A 25671-nucleotide genomic window follows, 5' to 3' on the forward strand; every position below is an offset into this window, starting at 1 on the left:
CCATGTTTGTATGTATGCAGCTTTTACAGGCAGAGTCGCTGTACGTAGCATTATTATAGCCGCAATTAACTTTTTTGACCAAATTTTTAGACACGTAATGTTCATACTGGTGTAAATAAACAATTATTTTTAGCATTTCCTATCCTTGCAGAGCAAAATTGGTGTAAAAAACTAATTAAAAGTCTGCCCCATATAGACCTCTGTCCCAAATAAAGACAGGTTGAGTTCAGTGATTGAAGCAAATAAAAGCCAGTGCTATTAATTGAAGTTTTACGGTATTTCCCCATTAATTGTGATTAGTGTTTGACAATTACATATTCAAGGGATGCAAATTGTCCATGTATTATTGTTATCTATAACAGTGTTTCTCCAACTTTTTAAATCTTGTATTACCTCAGAAAATATCCGGCTGTCCAAGTACCGACATTATGACCGATGTTAAAATACAGTAGCGAAGGCCGAACCTTATCAGCTACGGACAGTTCACCCTTACAACCCTCCACAGGATACGTTAGTTTAGAAAATTTCTCTGTGTGTTTGATTGAAAGAAATTCAGGGATATTATGTCTAAAAGAAAATAGGCTGAATGATGCTGTATGTTGTCCTCACATGGGTTACAGTATATGAGGTGGTGGGAATCAGTAGCAGAATGGGTAAGAAAAGCTACGAGCGGGGAAACACTAGCATATCGTATGAAAAGAGAGAAAAACAAGGGGCAGGGTTTTTGGATGTGTCAACAGTGTGTTTGCTCTCAGCGGGTGAGGTGTTGATCCATGGCACGGGTCCAGCACAGAGTCACGACACAGACAGGATGTGAGTCTTATCTACTGCTCTCCGCTGTATTCTCAGGGTATAGCGGACATTTTGAAGGTGAACGAGAGGGAGGAGACCTGCCTCGATGAGACAGACGGACAGAGGCTTGCACACTCACATACAGTTCACTGGAATGTCTAAAACATTTGTGTGTGTGTGTGTGTGTGTGACTGAGGAGAGAGAGAAGGCTGGTCTTGGACTTGGGTACAGTCCAGCCCACTACTAAACTCCTATGAAGTCCTAAGTAGGACAGACGTTTTTATTATCCCGTACGCTGTGTTAACTCACACTACATGCTGTAGTTGGCTTTTCTGCATGCACTGTAAAAAAGTATCTGTAGATTTTACAGTGAAAAACTGTCAAACCATGACAGTATAAGACCGTACAGTACAGTGTCTGTAACAGTAGAATACTCATGACTCACAGTCATATCTCAAGACATGGAAAAACCTTTATTATTACGGCATTTTAAAGGATTTTTTTATATTACAGACTGTAAATTGAACAGAAAACAGTCATATTGCATGGCAAAGACATTTTTTATATAGCATTCATATGATATTTTTCCTAGAAAAATGTTTTCTTTTGATGGTAAAAACTTGTATTCATCGAATAAAATATGGAATAAAACTCCGACTTTAACCGTAATAGTAGTTCTACCAGTTATTTTTTTTTAACCATTTTTTTACTGTAAAAGTAAAACATTTTTGTAATAATACGTAATAATGAAATCCTTGCTAGGTTTTGTCCATTGACAATCCAAATGAAGTTGTTTTAAAACAACATGGCCGCATCCTCAACAGTATTGATTTAAAGGATGAAAGGCAGCGTTACTTTGTGCAGTTCTACTACAAACAAAATGTAAGAAGAAAAATGGAGCTGCAGCAGATAATATGGTTTCTGAACCTGCAGCGAAGTTTAGGACTACAGTTTTAGCCATAAAATGTAAAATATTACTTCAGTGATATTAGAAACTGTACTGAGCGTCTTTTACAGATCTTTTGACTGCAGCCATGAGGGAAATCAGACCGTTGAACCGCTCACAATGCGAGACAAAAATTTCTAACATGTCAGAAATCCAACCGATCGTCCGAGAGCCAGATCGTTGAAGCAATTAACCAGCCTTCGTGACCTTTCCCCCCTCAAACTGCACGTCAAACATCAACCAGTTTGACAAGAATTTGTTTTATTTTTTTTTTTATGCCAAACTCACCTCAGAGTCCAGCCCAGTTCCCGGGTTCTTAGCTCAGGGTGATTCTTTGCTTTTTTCCCAGTGCATGCTGGGATAAGTGTCAACTCACCATGATCCAGTACAGGGGAGTGTATTGAATGTGTATACTGTGTGGCTGGATTGCAGTGGACTGCTGTATTCCCGCTTTGTGTTGAGAGGTTTTAAGGGGTTCTCGGTTTATTTATGTCCTGGCCCACTAACAGTGTGCAGAGATGCGCAGCGACTGAGACCACTCTGGAATCATGGAGTATTTGGTGTGAGCCAAAAACACTGTCCTCATTTACACGATTCCCTACTCGCTCTCAATAAAGCACGCCGCACTTCTCATTGCAGCAATCTGTCCGAACTGTCCATCAGGCACTTCTGGGTTTAAAGGGGCAATACCATTAAAACGTTTTTTGTAATATAAATGAGAAAAGAGCTGTCAAATACTGAGCTAAAGCCTCTGTTCCACTAGCTTCTGTAACTCAATGTAATCTCTCAGTTCACTGAGAAAGTGAAACTGCTGTTTACTCTCATGATTTTATCAAAGTTAAACAATGATACATTTTTTAGCACTACAGCTCCTAAATCACCATATTAACCACAAACACTCGCTTTACATCTCTTTAGTTTTGATCTCTGCTGTCTACATTTTTTTTACAGCTTTTACTCGTCTCTGTCCTGCCATGAACTCGAGCCGGGGTGTTTAACCTACGATGATCTGGGACTTATGGGAAATGGTGTTCTTTAAAAGCCCCCCAAAAAAATCAGATAGCTCGTTTGGCGCTTTGCTCTCTGTCATCTAATTACCTTCGTTATCAATAAATATGGAAAAATCATATGACATACTGATGAGTAAGGCTCAGTATGATAAACAGGATTTTGAATGAGGGTTTCCCTCTTCTGGAACAAGACCAAGAAGTTCTGGTTTCGCTTCGGCTCTCTATGCGAGTTATCCGCCGCTGAGGAAAGAAGGATAAATACAGAATGTAGGATTTTAAAATGGCAACCGCAGCCCAGTATCTGTGGCTGGTTGTGGCCGCGAGGTCCGAGAGTCAGCAGAGAGGAAATAGCCATGCTGATGTAGTACGTACAACTAAAGAGCTCTATTGATTTCCTGAGCAATTCCTTAATTGGCTTTGGACTGTGCCACTGCCCATACATTGCTCCTGTTCTCTCCGTTTACTGTAAACTTCATCATGTCCACATCTTAAACTGTTTGTTTAATGTGTTGTTGGCCATTGAGTGAATATTATTTAAAACATTTGTATTATTTACATTTATATAGCACCTTGGACCATGAGAAATGACATTTTGTTCCTGTGTACTCCGTATGTGGAAATGACAGTAAACTAGCTTGAACCTTGAACCTTGACCCGGTTTTAAATACCCTCGCACCAGACAGCAAATAATATTTAATATTTTAATATTTTACGGTTACCAAAATGTTCTGCTGGCCTCACTTTAAATTACCGTCCTGCTCTCATCCACTAACATGACATTTATGTGTCTGTTTGTGTCACTCCCCCGGACACTGAGGCAACGTATAAATGTTGCAAATGTTGTGAAAGCAGGGCTTTGGCGTATGCATGAAGGGGCAGTTTGGTTATTCACATTCACCATACACACTGGCTGCACATCCTTGTTTGTGAGCCATGTGTTCTTTTGGTCTCAGCCAGATGTTAATTTATTCATGACCAGGGCTCTGTCTCTGTCAGAAGAGATTAACCAAGCAGCTGTACAGTAGCTGATGCTTTCCTTCTTTCCTGCTTCTTGTTGGACCTCATTGGGTTTGTCTGTTGCAGTAGTTTTGAACTTGCGCAGCTGAGAGCGCGTGCTCTGGGAAGACTGAGCCCATAGGATCGATGTCTCTCTTTGGGTGTTTCTGTTCTGATTCCCGGTTTCCCCTCTGGGCTGGCCGGGGAGTCTACCTCAACAGTCACCATACACACTCATATAGACACACAGCCTTACATCAGCACAGTGTATGTAATCCAGCAGCAGCAGCAGAACGACGTCATCTGCTGTTATCCAATGAGGAGAGGATGGAGCAGAAATGCCAGCCAATTGAAGGGAGACCTAATGAGCCTGCAGCTGACAATGAGAAATAGTTGGAGGGAGGGCTTCCTGACGCACAGTGCATGTGTCTGATGTCTGGAGTTTGAACATCTCAAATAGCGACTAAAAATATGTCCAAACTGTGATTCAGCGCCAGGTAAATATAAATATGTATATATATTTATATATTTATAAAAAATAAAAGATCACAGATTTGGAGTCTCTCACACTGAACTGCAACGACGTGTGAAAGTGAGGACAGAGAAGAGGAGTTGAAGAGTTTGGGCGCTGTGTTTTCATCCTCCTCTCAAGTGCTGTGAGAATACTGGGACTGCAGTAGCCGAGCGGCCAATCAGATTGCAGCACTCAACACACAAACAGACACACACACACACACACACACACACACACCACACAGGTTGCTTTTATCTGCCCATTCTCTGTTGATTTCATAATATATACAATAGCAAATGATATGGGCCTTTTTCTGAGCGGGGACGCACTCGCTCTTATGTAACCAATATTCATACACTATTGATAACAGCATTGATTCTATATTCAAAATATCATAATCAAACAATGAGTTTTGTGTACTTTTATCACTTTTCTTTACAACAAACTGGGACAGACACTTTTTATGCTTTACATTTTTAAGGACACTGATCACATACAAATGCTTTCCTGTCCTGCTGCGGTTGATGCAGTACTACTGAGAGACCACTAGGGACTGATATAGGACCTGAGAATTAATGACCAGTAACCAGGAGAGCTGAGAGCTGTGTGTGTGTGTGTGTGTGTGTGTGTGTACTACATGTGTGGTAAACTACACTTGCCAACGCTGCAGTCTGTTTTTGTTTTGTTCATTACACACACACACACATACACACACACACACACACACACACACACAGATTTCAGTATGGTGCAGTAAGTTACAGAATAGTTGAGTATCTCAAATAATAACCCTGTTGGCTTTAGACTTTTTATTATTCCACAATAGAGCCACAGCTTTTAGTCAGTCGACAGAAAGATTATTGATTAGCTGGTATTCATTCATTCTCTTGTCCCAGCTTCTCTAATATGATGGTTTGCTCTTTTTCTTTGTTATGTATGGCAGTAAATTGAATATTTTTTAACACTTCATAGACTGGACAGTTTATTTATTAATAGAATTAATAGTATAAAGAAGCCAGACTGTTATAATGTTAAATGTCCTTACACAAGCGGTCGTACAAGAACTTATAATGTAATTGTTTCTTTAAAGCAGCAACAAGGAATGTGGATTTTGTGTTGATTTTGGTGTCCCCTGTAAAAGTGAATAGTGTTTCCGCTACTTAATTTTGTTGATTTTAGGGAAAATCCGATCCAATCACCGACCGATAGCTAGTTGGCTTGTGCAGCTAACATAATAATCCCTATGGGTTCCAGGAGCCAAACTTGGCAAAAACAAACCCCACCTCAGTACTTTATTCCCTGTTGTCAAACTGTCCTCTGTTGGCATCAGATCTGACTGGATGACGTAGCACTATTGGCTACCACAGCTAGTCCCTCCCTAGCCACCGCTGATTTCCGTTTCATGTGGACTTTAAGTCAGGAACTATCCGATCAAACACTAACACTGAGAGTCTGATCAGACATTCAATGCCAGATTTCTCGATGCTCTGTGCTACAGACATATTTCAGCTGGTGTCAGAGACATATTTAGGTTTAATACCCAACACTACTGGCGGGGAGAGCTGCACAGCTTCAGGAGAAATCTGCTGATCTCTGATGTTTTGTTGAAAAAAAAGAAGACCCTCATCTGACATCCACATCATCACCCCATCACTTTTGTGCTGTACAGATTAATCCATAATGTCAGTGATTATAGGTTCTGTCCATCCCACGACATTCAATGAACCCAGTGCAACGCAGCAAATTTAGGAGCCTTAGTTGCCATGGTAACCCCCATCTCTCTCCTATTCTGTCTCCCTCCCCTCACAGATGTCATAAAACACCAAAGACGGATCATTAAACTGCTGTGTGTGTGTGTGTGTGTGTGTTTGTGTGTGTGTGTGTGTGTGTGTGTGTGTGTGTGTGAATCTGTGTGTGGGGGAGTGATATGAGTGTGTATCACATGGTTAACTCTGACACTGTGGAGGCTTTGCCAGCCTCCTTCCTACCTGTAGTGACAAAAGAGACACATTCCTCTTTCTGTCTTTTAGAGCTGAAACAATAAATTGATTAGTCGATTAACAAAAGAACAGTCTTCACAATCGATACATTTATTGTTCATTTATTAGGCAAAAATGCAGAACATTTGTTTGTTTTAGCGTGTTAATTGTGATGATTTGTGGCTTTTCTCATATTTATATCCTATAAATTGAAAGTCATTGATTTTTTTAAACTGTTGGTCGGACGAAATGTGCAATGTGAAGATTTAATTTTGGGCTCAAGATTCTATTGTATGTATTTAGGGCTGCAGGGGTAGTGTATGTGGGACTGAGTCAAAATAATCTATGAAGGAACATGTCGCCCTGTGCAAATTTGTAGCTCATTGATGTGTTTTCAGGCTAGGCTGAGTGCTTTTGTGCATTTATATTACTATTTTCTGACATTTTATAGACTTACTGATTATATTATTAGTTCATTTTGAAAATAATTGTTAGTTTCAGGCATACCGTCGGCTAAAAAAACATTCACAAAACAAACACTGTGAAATGTGACACTCAATTTTGTGACCACTATTAAGGTAAAAATGTAAAACTGTTCTATGAAAAGAACAGTGTCAGACAAAAACACAAGAACATTGAGAATTTAATGTCAGATGTATTTATTTTTTATTGTAAGAAAACTGGCATGCAGCATTTCAAAGAGGACAGTCCTGTAAATCATCTATCTTTGGACGTGGGGGAATCATATCAGAATGCACAGACCTGAAACTGTGGAGGAGGTTTCAGCTGCAGAGGAATGAGGAAGCACTATGAGGGAGCATTAATATGGAGTGTGGTACTCAGCCCCGCACTTCCTCCACAAATAATCCACCCTCGACAAAGTCAGCATGCAGTTCCTCATCATAGCTGAGGATGTTGATGAGATTGAAGACCAGAGCCTCAAATTTCTCGTCCCTACCAATATATATTTTTGTGTATTTACCTTAAAATTATCCTCCATCGGATGTTCTTCCGTCCATTGTCTTTCATTTTGTGAACTGGATGTGGTTCACTGCTTTCTTGTAAAGCAGAATTTACACATTTTGTTGAATATTTTATGCATCCTGTCAATTAGTCAGCGCTTGGTATGGAGCTGTTCGGTCACAGAACAATACTCGTCATTAGGTTCAAAGCGATGTTTCCTTCTATTTTCTTCCATTTGGACGTTGATAATTCGGCCAGTTGTGACGCATCAGTTAAACAAAGCTGAGCGAGGTGACTCTTGACGTCACTGAAGTTGATGCAGTTTTATTTTATTCAGCAACTGGTCTGATCTTCATTATCATGGTTTTTAGGGAGTATTCCAGCCCTTTGAAAGTGTTCCACTGTACACCAGCTGCACGGGGTGAAGGTCCCCAAGTGTAGATCCCGTTGGGGTTGGCACCAAAGCACGCTGCATACCAGAATGCCCCATAGGCTAGCCTGGCGCAGTTTGAACCATGCGTATCTTGATCTTTGTCAGTGGTGGTGAATTTTTGTCCATTGTGAAGACCTAAAGAGTCTCCTGATGGGTAAAACACAGAAAATACAGATTAAAACAATCCACATACAACTCATACTCATACATCAACTCATAAATTCACTATATTGTCTTCCATATTGGTAATCAAAATATGGTTATAATTTCTTGAATGTGAGAATAGGAAAAATATCCCACCTGCTGCTCCCCTGACGAAACTTCCCAGGTCCAGTCTATATCCCTCCGTCTCTGCACTAACGGAGAAAGAAGAATATTGGGCAAAGACCTTCTGGCCCTCAAAGTCTTCCATGTCCACCCTCAGCTCGTATTTCTTGGACTGTGTCATCAGGTGCATCGTCTCCAGGCCTAAAAGATAACCAGTGAGGAAGAAAGTGGTGTAAACCAAAGTAGGAGATGTTGTAGACAGATATAGGAGGGCCAGTCAAATGTTTTTTTTCTCATGATCATAAGTGATATTGTGACTGTTTGCTTAGTATTCTCAAGAAGCACCATTTTTTATTACAAAATTTGTGTTTTCCAGAATTTTGAACACATTTTCTGCCGATAATTACTTGATGATTTACTGATGATCCATTTATCATTTAAGTCATTCAATGGTCCGAGCTACTTACTTTCTCCTGGATTTTCACATACATACATAGATATCTAAGAGAATTGACAATTAAATTTACAAATTTGTATTTTCTTCTTCTGGTCAGTAAACAAAGACTTTCTGTCGTACCCAGCCAGTACTCTCCAGCAGCGCTGCCAAATCCAGTTTTGTAGTGATCCCACTTCATGAAGAAGTTCACTGTGCCATCTTGTCTTCTTTGAATTACCTTGATTTTAAATAGAAGGACGAGACAAAAAAAAATAACTATCAAGGAAAGGCAAATTAAAGCCTCAGTAATTCATATTTTTATATTAACAATGGATCAAATGTGTAAAGCGAAATGTGTCACTAGGAATGTAAAGATATATGGCAAGACTTAAATTGTGATACAAATATGGGAAGAATCAAATCGGTGAGATGAAAAATGAAAAATGACGTGAAAAAGAAGCATCTATGTGGAGACCAAAGCTAAAATCTAAATATTTATTGGATTTAAAGATGCAAACACAACGTCAAATGCATGCTAATGTTGCTCTGTGTCAACTGAATGTTAAAGTTCAATTCAATTTAATTCAGTTTTATTTGTATAGCGCCAATTCATAACAGAAGTTATCTCAGGACACTTTTCAAAAAGAGCAGATATAGACCGAACTCCTTATAGCATTATTTACAGAGACCCGACAGTTCCCACCATGAGCAAGCACTTGGCGACTGCGGCAAGGAAAAACTTCCTTTTAAGAGGCAGAAACCACAGACAGACCCAGACAGAAAGTAAGCAAATGTTTGCTAACAGTTGCTCAATGTTGGGTTAAGAGTTTGTTCAGCTTGACCAAAGAGGCCAGTTAAATATTGCTTTCATCAAAAAGAATGTATTCTTTACTGGCTGAGTTGATGAACAACCAATCAACTCTTACCGAAGCCAGTCGGGAGGACAGCGACAATATATTTTTCATCAAGAAAAAGCCTTCAGTGCCGTTGTTTGCTCTTCTTTCAATGAAGAGATACTCGCCTAATGTAACTGATGATAGCAGCGTCTACACTAATCTCTTTAGCAAACGGTCATTTCTCACACACGTCGCACACACCTAGCTTTAAATCACGCCCATAGCTCATGCTGTATATGAGTGAAGTGAATGAATGAAAACATTTTGAGTCAGGATCTGTTGGGGAGAAACGACTTGAATTGGAACGAAGGATAACGTGTATGTAGATGAGGTTTGGATAAAAAATGGTGCGTTTGCTTTGTTCCTCCATCCTCACCGTCCACTTTTCTGCAGACCTGTCGATGTCGTCATTGCTCATGTCACAGTAAACCTGTACAGGGGAGGTGGGGCCTGCTGGGTAGATGGTGTACACTCCATCCAGGCCTGATCCGGCTCTGTAGACGTCACTGCAGTCTGTGGGCAGAGGGGACTGATAAGCTGCTACAGGCAGCAGCACTGCTAGCACAACTCTGAGCTGTAGCAAAGAGAACAAACAAGAATAAGGCTTGTCAATTAAAATGCATACAGCACCTTGCATTACTTCACCGTCACCTTTAGCTTAATGCTTTTTCATATCAAGACAGGTAAGCTAATGTGTTTGAAAGGTCAAAGGAAATGTCTGCAGCTGATTTCATGAATGCATGAGTATTATACTCAGTATCGAGCATATCTTTATGCATCATGTCCTACTAGCGAGATTGACACACATTAAGTCATTAGGTGGGGATTCAGTGTCAAACTCAAGGAGACTTTACCAGGACAAGTGGATGTTGTCGGGACTGACCCTGTAATCTGTTGCGGTCATGAGTCAGGCTCTGGTACCACTGAATTCGATAGTCCAGTGTTCATACTTGGCTATCAGGTGGCGATGAATACATCTGTCCTTGTCCTATTTTTAGACTTTCCTATAATGAGTTGTCATGTCCTGCAGTCATACTATGTTGATAGGATTATTTTACCCGCTTTGGCCTTTCTTATTGCAAAGAAGAAAGTGGCAGGGATGCAATATGATGATCTCTGGGTCATCATAAAAGACTGAGAGTAGTTTTAAATAAGGAATTTTACAGACTTTATACTGTTTATTGGGGAAACTAACAGGTAGGAAAGGAGGTTCTACCTAACCCAATCGGTGGAAGGTTCTTTTAAGAAGCCAACGAGACAGCAAAGCAACTTATCTGTTAATAGCCGACAGTCACAAGTTTCATAAAAAGCCAAAGAAGGTCCAAAGGAAGTCATAAAGCTACAAAGCAAATACCACAAGTACTGAAAAACTGATTTTCTCGATTACAATAACACTGTTTCACTGAAGCAGAGAGAGCAATAACCATCTATAATAGGGCTGCAATTATATTAACAATTATTTTCATTATCAGTTAATCAATCTTTTTCAAGGTCACATCTTTGTTAAACTGTTTAGTGTGACCAAAAAGCAAAAGGTATTTAATTCTGAATTATATAAAATGAAGAAAAGCAGCACATTTTCACTTCTGAGAAGGCTGGAAGAGACAACAGATCATTCTAAGGTATCAAAAATATAACAATTCCTACATTCAGGTTATTACACACTAATGAAAACATAGTTATGAATATTATATTCCATTGCTGCCAATAGATCCTCCTAAAAGTTACACACTGGACCTTTAAACAATGTTTTATGTCTCATAAAATCTTGACTAAACAATGCATGAAAAACCTTTGAGTAAAGTTATGGAACACATACTTCTGTTCGAGCACATACAGTACAGTGTACCACTGGCTCCCATGTTACATTACCATCATTCTTTAATCAGCTTGAGTGATTTGCAATGAAGAGGTAGTGTGGCTATCCTGTAAAGAAAGAAGACATTTTCAGCAACAGTTTCTTCAAAGTTTAATAAAATAATAGCATTTTAAAGTTTGAAAGGGAGCATGAATGAACTTACCGTTAAAGAATGTATGTTTCCCACAAGAGCAGATCCTTTTATATTAGCGCACCTCTGCCTGTTGCAACACTCTGTGTTTTCCCAAGCAAACGTATTGTTGACTTTGTTCCTGTTTTTCCTGACTCTTTGTCAGTGTTTGTACATCAAATATACACTAAACAGTCTTTCCTTTTTTTTGTTATTATGTAATTTTAAAATAACCCATGTTCATAGAAAGTCCGCGTCCTGTAAGTGAGTTTTAATGTACTGTAGCTCATATAACTCCATGTACTCAGAGGGTTCGGAGTTTTTCATCTCATTGATTTAATTTCACAGGATTTGAAACTAGTAGTCTGAAATGTTCTGTTACCTGCTTGTCTGCACATACACTAAGGAAATGTTTTTCATTTTCGCTTTGCTTATTTGTCGCTTATTGTTGAAATGGTTGCAATCTCACTGCTAGATACAGCGAAGTCTTACACACTGGTCCTTTATGATGAAGCTTCCATAAACTCCAGACTGACTCACAAAGTGAAAACTTACCTTATTGACAGGATACACTAACATTTTATCCTGTTTATTTGATTTTTTAACCAGCTTGAACTTTCACTGTTGAGGCCAACTGTCTGGCTAGTCTTCTATAGTACCAAGTTAATGCTGTTTAATACCTGAGGAACAATCCAAACCCAGCTAATCTGTCTCCTGGGCTCTTGGCTCTGAAGCCTCGTCTGTGTTTGTGTCCGTTTGAGTAACCTTGGCTCATTGCACTAGCTCGTTGTCTCTGCTGTACAGGAAGAAACCGTAAGAATAAGAATAGTTTGAGCATATTTTGCTTCCCCAGTATGTTACGATTACGTGAGGGTTTCCACAGACACCTTCTTGTGCGAGTAGATAAGGAGGCAATCCTTGACGAGCAAGGTTTCCGGCTGGAGATTATTTCGGGTGCAGTGGCGTCTGTGTTTACCATGCAACCACCGGCCCAACTCAGTAGGAGATGGTGGAATCAGATATGGTAAGTCAGACAGGGATTCCCTTGGCTTGTGTCCTGCACACAGACACACAACTGGAGAAATAGTTGTATTTCAAACTGAGGAAACTAATGATTACTTTCAAAACATCTTATTTATGTATTTATTTTACATTAGAGGTGTCACAAATGTTAAAACGTACATGCCGATTTCTTTCGCCCGACCAAAAGCCCAAATCTCAAAGATATTCAGTTTACAATCATTTAAACCAGAGGAAAGCAGCAAATTTGGCATTTTTGCTTTTGTTGATGACGGATTTTGTTTCGATTGCTAATTGTTGTATCTCCGACTGTATCAAATATTATGTTTTGTGTACTGTTGTTGCTCACTAGTAATGACTGAATGTAAAAGCGGAATTTGTCAGCTTTTATGTTTGTGTTAGATGACTTTTTTTATTTAACAGTCAAATTCCCCCGTTACACCTCCTCAGTTGTGCTGCTTTTCTTTTGTGATATTGAGTTGAATATTTTTGAGGTTTTGGATTGTTGGTCGCAAAAAGACACTGTGCGTCCCTCTGCTGACCCAACATTTACTGGGCCATACAGGGCATTGTGCTGTTCACACCGTCAATAAAAATCTGATCTAAGTTACATATACTTTAGTTAAAAGCAGGGTCCCAATTAGAGGCTGGTGTCCTTTACTAGCCTGGTGTAGCTAAACGTTTTGACAAATAAAGGCGGGTCTCAATTAGAGGCCTGGATTTTATAGAAATTCTTTGCTTTCGCTTGAGCGAGTTCTAATCTCCTTAAATCACCTACACACATATAAATGTTTAAACTTTTGTCAATATGGACATGCTACACATTGTTAGCTCAGTTAGATTCTCCACAATTCAACCCAAATGATCAAATTAATGATTCGTAATTGATCAGTTATTCAGCAGCCAAACACAAATAATATCCATACTGGTTTAAATAAACAAGCAAGTCGTTTGTGCAGAAGGAATTAAAGGCCTGTCCCAAACAAAGGCAGTGTGAACGTAGTCATAGACATCTGAAAGGGGTCTCGACTGTACCCCGCCTTTTTGAAGGGGGCAGCAACCCAAAAAAGTCTGGGAATCACTGATAATCAATTTTTTGGGGGGAAAATCTTAATCTGGAAAGTAGCTACAGCTGTCAGATGGATGTTAAGGGGTAAAAACTACAATATTTACCTTTTTATATGAAGTAAAGTCAATGTAAGCAACTTTTTTAATATGTTCTGCCTTTAACAAGTGGCACTGGGTGGCACACGCTCTCATGCATTGGAGCAGCGCATTGTCGTCTGATCCCGTGTTGTTCCAGTGAGAGTTGGTCTGAGATTAACGCCGGAACTCTTCTGTCTCCCCCCTCCCTCCCTCCCTCACCCCTCCTCCACCATGCTCTGGACTTTCTCACTGCAAGCCAGGTATTTTTAGCTGTGACATAATGCCCCTATCTCTCTCTGTCTCTCTCTCTCTCCCCCCCTCATTCACACTCTTTCACTCTCTGTCATTCCCTCACCCTCTCTTTTCTCTCTCTCTCTCTCTCTCTCCCTCCCTCCCTCTCACACACAGACCGTCCCTCCCCCTCTCCTCTCCTCTCTTGCCCCCATCCCTCCCTCCCTAGCTTCCAGGCTATAGGGCTAGCTGCTACAGTAATTGAATGCTCAGGTTTCACACTTTCAGCTGCAGGGCTGAGAAACATGGCAGTGGAGGAGGCAGCAGACTATTTGGCAGAAGTAAGTCTTTACTGTCTATACTTTCATTGGGAAGTCATTGAGCTTTCTGACTGTACACAGACTTAACCTCCTCTCTCCTGATACATTACATTAATGCTAACAAGATTGGGGAATTTATAGGATTTAGTGATGTTGTACCGGATCCTGAGATGGGAAATTATCGGATGAGATGGGACATTATAGGTTGGAGGTGGTGGTGGCGGTGGGGGGGTCGTTGATGGGACGGGTCGCAGTGGCAACTCTGCTGCACCACTCTGCGGCAGTGTGTGTATGTGTGTGTGTGTCTGGATGTGTGTGTGTGTATACGCCTGTGTGTCTGCTGGCATTCTTCACTCTGAGTGTACATTTATAAATTCCTGTTGATTATTCGTCCTGTACATACAATGTTGTGTGTATACACTGGATTCACAGTGATGGGAATGGAAGCACCTGACCTTGGACAGTGGCGCATGCTCTGTGCGTGTGTGTTTGTTTTTGTGGTAAAAGGTGAATAACTGAGCAAAGGGCGGAACATAGGAAGTAAAAAGGAAATGAAGAGGAGAGAGACTGATGTTAGAAATTGCAGTTTTTGATTAGCTAATTTTCTCATTAACTCAAATCCACTCAGTGAGGCAGACGTTCATTACCACCCCCACCCCCCCACCCCTTAACCTGGTGATATGTGATATACAGTATGCAGTATATGCTAGCTCATGATTGGCTTACCGCAAGACCTAAGCAGCAGTTTAATGGTAGTTAAGCAGGTTTTAAACAGATATTAGCTGTATTTTTTGCAACCTTTGTTTGACCTGCAAACACAACCAACTAGAAGAATGTAAATCTAATGTACTATTGTGTTAATCTTTCGGTAAGTCGTTTTTTCTGTTAAATGTAACTTAGACAGAAAAGCTAGTTGGTAATGTATCTGACTAACATTCTCTGGTCCCTCAGTGTCGTCGTTGGTTGCAGGGGGCAGCTCCCATGTTGGTATGTGTGTAACTGTATGAGTGTGAAGCAGTGTGCTCTGGAAAAAGAGCGACTGTAGCATTCTTTGCATATCTCTCATGGATAAATAAAGTTACACTGGAATGACACTTCAGCCAAAGCTGAACATGTCTCCCCTCTGTTGTTATAACCCCCGAAAGACGTCATTCACCTTAAATGACAGAAATTTCAGGCTGGATTTATTTCTCAGTCATCAGAAAATAAGATTAGAAATATTAATCTGGTGTCTCTATAGTCTATGTGCTCATGTTGTCACCAATAACTCCATTTAATTGTCCACCAAATGACATGCAAATCTGACCATGTTTTTGGAAATATGACCTGTTGTGAACTCAAAGCTTAAAACAAAGCTTACAAAATCAGTTCATTGCTTTGAGCCCAGCTACTGCCACAAAATCCCTTTTTGTTGTTGTTGTTGTTGTTGTTGTTGTTGTTGTTCAAACTCGCTCTGGTTCAAGATTGTTGGAACTGTGAAGCTCGTGAACCAGCCTGCGTTTCCACCAGTTTTTAGTTGAGCCATTATAATCAGGGATGCAGCATCAACAGAGGGCGTTGCACAATGCACAACAACCTGTAGAATATGACACTCCCACTTTGGTTCCAGTTGGGAACCAACTTTTTGGTTTTGGAACCAATTTATTGATGGTTGAAATGCTCAAAAAGGTTAAAAACTAGGTGCGAGAACTGGAACGGAGCTGGTTCCATGTTGGTGGAAAAGGCCTGTCTGTGACAGCAGCATGGGTAGCTTGATGACGTTAGGCAGTGGCCCCCAGTTACTGATGAAGGTACCTAATATGGACAGCCATCTTAGCAACAGAAGTTTGTTCGCTACTTTGTATCCACCCATATTGTGGTGTACTGACAATGATTTTCACTATCAATTAATTGCTTAATTGTTTGGTCTAAAAATGTCCAAACTAGTAAATAGTCTATAAATTGTTGTTTTGTCTCACAGTCTAAAGCCGGGAGATATTCAGTTTACTGCAGTATCTCATGAGAGAAGCTGGAATCAGTGACTGTCTGACATTATTATTGGATCTACAGAATTGATCTTAATTAATGTGGACACAAGAAGAGATAAAAGATAAACAACATAGTGACAACTGCATTCCTCACGCTCATACCAACCAGAGTGGCACATAGAGCTGCAGCAACCTGAGAGGCATGATAATGAATACAGTGGACGCTGATGGCGAGCATTGCAGGCATTCACTTGAATAGAAGACATTTTTATTGATTCTGATTCTGTAGTCGCATGGCCTCCGTTGAGTCAGTGACATACCTGTGTGCATATGTACTGTATGTGTATGTACTGTACAGTCGTGTATGGTTATTGCATGGTTGCAGGGAAGCTATAATACACCTTCTTTTTCTCTCTTTATCAGCTCATATCATGTTTTCTTGTCATATTTTTCCTTTTTTTGAGATAATACAGTGACATGAAACAGTAAATGAGGGTTTAATCGCTTACTCAGGCTTGTAAATATAGTGGCACTGTTGTAAAAAAAAAAGGGGTCATGGACTTTCAGTATGTCTGACGGTTACCTGTCAGACATACTGAAAGTCCATGACCCCTTTTTTTTATCGTTGTTAAAACATCCACTACATATGTATAAGCAGTTCTCTACGTCAGTGGTTTGCAATATTTTATCAGCAATGAACCCCCTGACCAGTGCAAATCTGTTAATACAGCGCTGCAGCATCAGTGTTTAGTCTTTTATAATATAATTATTTTTTGAAAAGTTACTTAAAGACTCAGGTCTGTCTTCAGTCTGATTGATTGTCATATAATGAAAATATAAAGGCAGTGACAAGTTGTGGTCTGGCAAGACCTTGTGTTCATTGTTGTGTGATTTGCAGTTATTGGTGTCAGGTTTACAGAACTTGGAAATACTAAGCTGGACTTCAGCACTCTTTGGGCCAGCGTGCTTTCGGAGAGCGTGGTGCTTTGAACTGGAATTCTGATAATGCTCTGAGTTATGAGCAGCCAGGCCCGGTGCCACATTTAACTTAAAAGGCTTGGCATTGTGCCTTACAGCCCTTCTCAGGGTTCCAAAAGACCTCCTCAGCACACTGCCCCTCAAAGCGTACAGCTTTCAGAAAACAGTGGCAGAAACCATCCTCATCCTTTATTATTTAATCAGAAACTTTAAATGATACTTTTCCCTTTTTTTTCACCACTTGTGTTGCTTGTGTTGCTAAGCTTGGCTTTATTGTTACCATATGAATTGTCAGTATAAATTGCTATTGAGGGCAGGATTTACATTTATGTTTACGTGAACATGCAGCACGTACTGTATGTGAGTTGCACTTGTCATTCAGTTTACACTCCTACTGTATGTGTAGGAGTGTTAAAAATGATGTTTTTTGTGTATCTACTGGTGGTGATCATTACATTCTGTTGAGAATTTCTCAGTTGTGTATATTTTCACAGGTCCACAGGTTCAGTTATTTGCTTTAGTTGATGCTTTCCTGCAACGTGATAATATGCTACACAGAGTCATGTGACACAGAAGCTAATAGTAGCTTAACCCTTCATCTGCAGTAGAAGAGTTGTTGTGGCAATGTCCTACATCAGTGTTGGTGATTTCTGTTTCGTTTGGTTGCACATTTGTGTGTGCAGTTTAATAGATTTGTCTCAGCAAGGTCAGACAAGAAATAAGGATGTAGTGACACTGCAGAGAGATAACAATTAATGAAGATTCAAAAACATTTCCAAAGGCTGCAGTGCAGAAATAGTTATAATAGTAGTAATAAGGTTTGCAGTATACTCGCAGTAACAGTCATTTAATAAACTTCTGTGTCTGATGGTTGCAGCCTGGCGTCCGGTAAGCCCCCCAGTCTCTGCCCCACAGCATGGGTGCTGACACTAGAAACACCCCTCTGTGTTTGTGTGCGTGTGTGATGATGAACTCAGATAAGCTCCATTCACTAAGTGGGAAATGAGCTCAGCGATCAGCTTTAGCCAACAATCTGTCTACAATAACAGAGATCATGGTGCAGTGAGCATGACAAGACTTTCTGTAACACGAGACAATTCTTTAAATTACAGACAAAGCCTACGTGTTCCTCTGGAAAATCCAACATAATGTCATGCCATATGTTATGATGTTTCTAATGCTGAAATGCTACGACGTTAGCATTTTACTGTAGGGTTTCCACTCTGGGGCTTTTATGGTTGCAATTTCCAAGATGTGTTTTGCATTATTTTACACATCACCCCCCAAAGCTAGCATGTCATATTTGTCAGGTTTGGAAACTTTAGGATCTCCACAAGAATTTAAAATAAAGTTCTGTAGATTTGAACAGCATCTGGCTGCACAAGACAAGTTTGAAATGTCTGGCTCACTGGCTTTCTACTGGTATCTACAAAGACTATGTCATTTTTTAATTAAGAAATAACACATTCTTCCTCTTACAAATGGAAAACTGAATTCATAAGTCAAAACACACGATTTAGCTCAGTTCAGAGCTTCTGCTGCTAGAGCCTTACTCTGGTAGGGCCATTAGTTTATGGTGGCTAATGTTAGTGTAGTGCTGTGTAACTGTACAGAAAATACAATTTTTTTATAACTTGTTCTTTGTTTTTTTTGTTTTTCATTTGTTGTTTGGCTGTGCCGTATCAAAGCCCAACAAACACAAAGGTTTGTGACAGAGTTATTGAGTGAGTGCTGAGGTTTCCGTGTCGGCAGCAAACAGTCTGGGGCCCTCACACCGGGGACGCTGTGTCGAGCCTAAACATAAAGCTTTACAGCGAGGCACGGACAGCCAACTGCCTCCTCTGCAGATGGTCGGCTGTATGCCGCCACTTCCTGTATCCATTTCAGATTAAATATAAATAAATAAATAATGGTTTATTTCTATCTTTATCCTTTACTGCATTATCTTTGATTGATGATCAACCTGCAAATGCGAGTAGTGTCCACAGGCTTCTTTCCAAATTCTACCAAGAAAGTAGAACCAATCTGTCTTGAGCAATAGAAAATAGAAAATATGTTAAATATGTCCCTCTTTTTGAAGTGCTGTCTCTACTTATTTCTGGTTTGTTTTCAATTGATTTTGTTTTGGTAAGGAAAACATTAAGTGTGTGACTCCCTCAACTTGGTTGCGCTCAGTGTTGCTAGCCTGGTGACTTTTCAGACTCTCTGAGCGTCTTTAGGTCTAAAAAGCCACTAGTGACTATGTAGTTTTTCCCCAGTGGAAGCTATCCTTTTCACCACTACTGTAAAATGTATAATTCTAATTGGTAGGTGTGTTTAAAGTCAGTAAACAGTAAGCAGCCAAAACAAAATGAAATGGAGGGGTAACTATTATCTCAGGAGAATCACAGACTGTTTCTTTAAATGTGAGTTAAAAAGTATATATAGTCCTCAAAACTACAGTCGTACTAGTCTGCAAATTTTCATAAATATCATAGAATTGAGGGAAATTAACTTAAAAGAGATCTGCTGGAGGGCTCTCATTTGGACCCCCCTTAATTTCATGGTTACGGCCTTGTGATCAACTCAGTCATGTAATATTGTGACAGCAGGAGAGTGAGACGACATGGTTTGATTGTCTTTTAGTGGATGAATCAAAGTGAAATTGTATCTGGTGTCAACAGAATTATTATTGGATTTTTAATATTAGTAATATTAGCATCGCCTTGTAGCCTGTTCAAACACAAAGTGTGCTTCTTACCAATGTCAGTGATAGCTCAATGTGATTGTAGTTTAGTGAATTACCTTTATAGGAAAGTAAATGTATGTTCAGTATCCTGTATCAGATGCAGTGTTTGCGTGTGAGAGTGGGTGGATAATTTACACCATCAGCCTGGTACTACAATGCCTCTTCTGTGCATGAATGCTTTCCAGAAAATATTGTAGGTTAATCAGCACATGAGCAAAGGGTAATTGGAGAGTGCTTATCCTTTGTACTGTGCGTGGATCTGTTCGACTACATGGGTGTGGCAGACTGTAGCACTGCGCCGCAATCATGAAATCAGAGACACACTCCCGGAGACTGTCTACCTCCCTGCCTCCTGTTTTTCAACTCTTCACCTCCCCTCCACGCTCTCTGTCATTCTGCTTCAACATCCCACTCCACTACTGATGTACGCTCTGTCACTCTGTCTACACAGACCGCCTGCGTTCATCCACTTCCAGCCACACCCTGAAATCCTCGCACACAGACGCAGACACGCACACATGCACACACAGCATATTTAGTTCTCTCTCACAGAATCCTCGGTTCTGCTTGATAATGGTCTATGGATCTAGTTGCGACGGGTTAACTGCAAATTGCTCTGTTTTTGTGGCTGCTGCTCCCCTGGAGGCTGGTGCATGCAGTCTGTGTTTATTTGTCCCAATTATGCTGCCTTTTGGAAAAATATAAACAATAATTTGGGATGCTGACAGCACCCAGTAGTCAGGAGTTACCTCAATGTGCAGTCAGAATAAAAAGAAACTGTTTTTCATTTGTCAGTGGATGTGATCTTCTTCTGCTGATGGTTATAATTACCACGAAGGCTGCACAATATGACAAATAAATATGGTATTGTGATTATTTAGACAGATACTGTGATTACAGTCATCAGTCATATATACTAGGGATAGTCATTTTTGCATCAGAATTTTAATTTTCAAAAACGATTAAAATCCTGATGGTTTGACATTTGTTTGAGTTTATACCAAAAAACATGTTTTGTCATCTCTGCAAAACTACAGCACTTCACTATAATGCTGTTTGTCACACGTTTTACCTTCATCAACAAATTGCAGCTTCTTCGATTTGGATGAAATTTCCACTGGTGATTGAGGCGGGGGCATTTTTAGGCTTTATTTTAGTTTAATTTTCTTACTAAAATCTCTCTGAACATTCTTCTCTTACGGTCCAGTCACACAGTTCAGTTGAGAGAAGAGAGAAAGTAATGTTGATATTCAGAACTTCAGTTTTCTTGCCCTGCATTTTGCTTCTCAGGCTACAAACAGGCTGCCCAGATGTATTTTTAGCAAAGGTTTTCATAAATTTCCATTTATTAATCCACTGTTATCGTGGAAAGCACCAATTTCATCATAATTTCTTTTCCTTTAAATATTCTGCTTTGCTTGTAGCTTAATGCAAAGAGTTCACTGTATCTACAAGAAGCAAACCTTCTTATCAATCAGATATAGTAAATCCCTTGGTTGCAGGCTTGGATTTGGCAGGCTGGTTATTCTTGGCTTGGTGTTGTTTAACTAAGCAGGCATATTGAAGACTGTGTTCTCACTTTCTTTCACCCTCAAACCTTCAAATGTTTTCTTATTTTGGCTCTTATTCAACTTCTGCTTGCTCTCAAAGGGCTTGCCATAGAAAATGTACCCTATTTTACCAGCTAATAACATACAAGCCTTGAAGGGTTTATTCAACTTATCTCTCATTGCAGGGATCCATTCGGATGCTATGACACATACAGCTTCTGACTAATACTGCAATATTTTCTATTATTTCCAAAATAACAAATAGACAAATAGCCTAGAACAAGCAAGGTATTAAAAATATGTAATTACTTTTTTTAAAATAATTCACGCTTTTTCTATGCACATTGACACAGCAACAGCTTTACTATTTTTTAATCTATTTAGTGTCTTTTTAATTACAGACCATCTATTTTTATCTCCTCTGGTTTTCGTGTACCTGCAGTAACCTTTCTCATCAGCTCACTGTGGCTCAGTGGCGTTAACCAACCTGTCCCTCTCTCCATGTCTTCCCGCAGACGGATGTAAATGCCTGTTATCTGCGATCAGCTCGGGCCGGGAACCTAGAGAAAGCTTTGGACTACCTGAAGAATGGAGTCGACATCAATATTTGCAATCAGGTGAGCTTGCCACCGTGTAACCCTCAAGTGCACATAATAGTGAGCAGTGTTTGGATAGCACAGTGAAGCTGCCAGTAAAGACTGCAGATCTTAAGGTGTAAAGGAAATTCAATGATTACTCCCTCAACACATTATACATGTGATAAAATAGTTGTTGAAAATATTCTAAAAGATTGTGAACTATATACTTAATTGTGGAGTTTTAACCGTTTTTCTCTTTTTTTACCGAGTTTGGGTTCAGGATTTTTTGGGCGGGGCTAAAAGTCATAAGCATAAGCCCGCCTCTAACGCTGTGTACGGTATAAAATTGTACCACTGAAACATCAAAACATCCATAAAACACTGTTCTGCAGAAAAATCCAATGCTCCACTGCCCATGGCTAAATACAGTGCTTTCATGTCACACTTTTGCCCTCACTAAAACTCCAAACTCAGCTAAAAATTGAATATTTATTCATATTCTGGCTAAATTATTTTATGGGTTGGGAAGTAAGGAAGTACAAATACTTTGTTACTACTTAAGTAGCTTTTACAGGTATGTGTGCTTTACTTGAGTATTTATTTTCCTGACAACTTTCTACCAATAGATCCTCCTAAATGTCACACACTGGACCTCTGTAAGATATTCTACATTTTTCTTCTTGTTAACAAATCCAATGAACCAACAATGAATTGATCCTACCACTAACAAATACTGTGGTGTATATTCAAATCCTGCTATTTCATTTTCCAACCTATTCCATCCAGAACTCCACTGTTGTCCAAAAGCTATTAAAAACACAACAGTGATTCCTTCATTACCATGAACACGCACTGCAATTGAGTTTGACTGAATCCCCCTCATGTATTAAATCTGCTGCTGAAAATAATCCCCAGTAAACATATTAATTAGTCCGGTTTGCAAAAAACTCCAGTGCCGTACTTGGAGAGTATTAAGAGATGGACTAACAAGTTGTCGCTGTTGGTCTTTTCATGGGATTTGTGGACAATAACAAAAAATATAGAATAACGGTAGCCTAATACTTAAATAAATAGTGTTTTACTTTCTTTTTTTTCTACTTTTTTTTGGGGCGTATTTTATGTACAACGGTCAGTATTACTAACTAAAAGTGTGAGAATCTATTTAAAGGAAGGGTGCAATATAGAGAGGGGGTTTAATCTCTCCTCATGTCTTGTTTTTAAAAGCTCTCTGTGAATCCTCTCTCTCTCTCTCTCTCTCTCTCTCTCTCTCTCTCTCTCTCTCTCTCTCTCTCCAGAATGGTCTAAATGCACTCCATCTGGCCTCGAAGGAGGGCCATGTGGAAGTGGTGGCTGAGCTCATCAAGCATGGTGCCAATGTGGACGCAGCTACCAAGGTGTGTGCCACCCAAGAGTCTCACACACATGTACACACACACACACGCACACACACACACACACACACACACACACACACACACACACACACACACACAGGCACACTGGCTCACAATGTATGCATGAATTCACACTCACACACTGTAGTTTGCTTTGTCAGCGCCTTCCCAAAGTCACATTGCTTAAGCAGCACTAAAGGAGATGAATGGCTGTGTGTTAGCAGGGAGGTTGAGTGAACTGATTTAGTGAAAGGAAATAGTCTATCTTGTCATGTGCACGACAGTGTTTACCACATAAATGTTTCTCGGCTAGACGCTATATTTCAATTATGTGACAGTGAAACTCTACTGGAACCAGTAGTGATGTAATTCCCAGCAGTAAACGTATCCATCAAGATGAAAAGTAATTAAATTTTTATAAAGCTGTGGTTGTGTCGCCGGTTAGTTCTTCTTCTGGAGCTGGTTGCACCAAACATTACAAAATGTTAATATGCGAATGGGAATGCAAAGTAATTGTGCTAAAAGAAGAGTTAATATAGACTTACACTGTTGCCAGGAACACAACTCCAAATAAATAATAATGTTGCTTCTATATGCTGGACGTGTTAATTGGCAACTGTTCACCATATCAACTCAACAAAAGGTGATAATAAGTCAATGTGTTTGCCTGTTGCCTCTAACAAAGAAATCAGTTAATGCAGGTTTAACTCGCAAGGTGACACAGCTAATGTTAGCTGATATCTGACCAGAGTAAAGCAGCTAATATGAAATGTGGTAAAACTATCTGATCAAAATGCTGTTTATTAATGATGTAAATTGGGAATATTTTAAATTACATCTCATCAAATTAACACAAAACAAATCTTACAAAACATTATGCTAATAACGGTAGACTAAATGACTGTTGGTGAACATAGCAGCTGAGGAACCAGATATTTACTGGGTGAAGTTGTGGATACCAAAAATATAGCTAAAATGAGAGTGAATATTGGACCAGGTATCCAGAAACAGGACTCCAAATGAATGCTAATGTTGCTTTGTGTCTGCTGGACGTATAAATAGGCAACTGTTTGCCAACAAGTTTGCCATATCAGCTTATAAGACGATAAAACGTCAGTATTAAGTTCACAGCTTTTTTCCACTGCCAAAAAAACAGTTCCTGGAGTTTTGAGTGCAGATGGATGCATTGGCGGAGCAAGCAGAGGTTGAAGCCCCAGTTTTTGCACCACTGCTGCACATTCTGATTTTATTCTTTATTCTGGTGACCATTTATTAATTTTTACATTCAGTAAACATACATATTCAGGCAAGTTCAAGTGATCTGAATTGCTGTACAGATAAAGAGGAGAGGTGAAGCTTCAGAGGAAAGATAGATACAGGAGTTCAGATTCAGGAATGAAGGGAGATGTATATATGTGGAGTTTCCAGTGGCAACAGGAATGAATACATGGTAACAGCTGCTGCTATAGCTCACACACATGCAACAGGTGCATCCATTAGAGCAGTAGTTCCCCAAGCTTTTCCCTCAAGGGACCCCTTTTCTATCATTAACTAAACTGACAACCCCTGACTAAATAAAATATCTGATGGATACTACATTATAGTCAATGCATAACAGTAACAGTAGAGAACAACTGTAAAAAGGTGAACACATTATCTGCAGGAAGTTTGTGTAAAATGTGTGATTTGGATGAATTTTGAGCAGATTATTTCCTGTAAATGTAACACCAGAGATGTGTTTTAGGAACTTTTTTATAAAATTCTCTCTGTTTTGTATATTTTTTTCATTTTTTAAATCTTGATAGGCTGCTTTTTTGACAAATTCAGTTCTTCTCCCTGACGTTAGTTCTGTTAGCTCTTTGGGTTTTGGCTTTTTTACTGCAGGACAATGAGATATAAGGCTGTTATGTATATTTTTAAAGTTTTCCTACATGCTTTAAAATCAAGAAGTAGTTGCAACCCACCGTAAAGCTTTTGGCCTCGCCTAATGGGGGTCCCGACCCCCAGGTTGGGCACCACTACGTTAGAGGTTCAGTATATGCAACTCATTCTCATACCAACTCTTTACCTCACTTTTTTCAACAGCCTGTCTCTTTTTTCTTCTTTTTCTTATTATCCAGATTGATTATTTAAGGTTTTAAATTACCCTAATTGCCTCCATTAGCTGTGTGTCACATAGCTGCTGCTGACAGTGTTGGGCTGTCCCCCTCCCTGGCCTCCCCTTCCACTCTCTCAGCTTTCCATTAACATGGACAGAAATGTGTTGAACATAATTTAAAAAGTTTCAAATGCTTTTCCTTCTTTTTCCAAGCAGAAAGGAAACACAGCCCTCCACATAGCTTCCCTTGCTGGGCAGACAGATGTGGTGAAGGAACTCGTCACCCACAGTGCCAACGTCAATGCACAGTCCCAGGTAAACACACACAAAGCTGTCCAAGTGTGAAATCATCTTTGTTGGAAATCCGTATACAGCTATTGTACACACTGTGTCCATCTGTGTGTGTGTGTGTGTGTGTGTGTGTGTGTGTGTGTGTGTGTG

The 25671-nt window shown here is 39.7% G+C and overlaps 2 protein-coding genes across 45 annotated transcripts in view; one reads left to right on the forward strand and one right to left on the reverse strand.

The window, feature by feature from the left end:
- Positions 1–25671, forward strand: part of LOC127373801 (ankyrin-3) — a 164651-nt gene that overhangs the window by 58435 nt on the left and 80545 nt on the right. For 43 of the 44 annotated variants that reach the window (XM_051418601.1, XM_051418602.1, XM_051418568.1 and 40 more), the window contains 3 exons: positions 21676–21777; positions 23034–23132; positions 25447–25545. In XM_051418601.1, coding sequence (XP_051274561.1) covers positions 21676–21777; positions 23034–23132; positions 25447–25545 — 300 coding nt within the window. Of the gene's footprint in view, positions 1–13846; positions 13959–21675; positions 21778–23033; positions 23133–25446; positions 25546–25671 lie in introns of those variants that run through there. The other variant, XM_051418589.1, reaches the window with a different exon arrangement.
- Positions 6880–11272, reverse strand: LOC127373807 (microfibril-associated glycoprotein 4-like). Its single transcript, XM_051418626.1, has 6 exons — positions 11254–11272; positions 11105–11158; positions 9609–9806; positions 8478–8574; positions 7934–8101; positions 6880–7780 (listed from the first exon to the last, which is right to left on the reverse strand). The coding sequence occupies exons 2-6, from the start codon at positions 11108–11110 to the stop codon at positions 7530–7532; spliced, it is 720 nt and encodes a 239-aa protein (XP_051274586.1). The 5' UTR covers positions 11111–11158; positions 11254–11272; the 3' UTR covers positions 6880–7529.

The sequence above is a fragment of the Dicentrarchus labrax genome, unplaced genomic scaffold (assembly GCF_905237075.1).
Source record: "Dicentrarchus labrax unplaced genomic scaffold, dlabrax2021, whole genome shotgun sequence".
Taxonomy (NCBI): Eukaryota; Metazoa; Chordata; class Actinopteri; family Moronidae; genus Dicentrarchus; species Dicentrarchus labrax.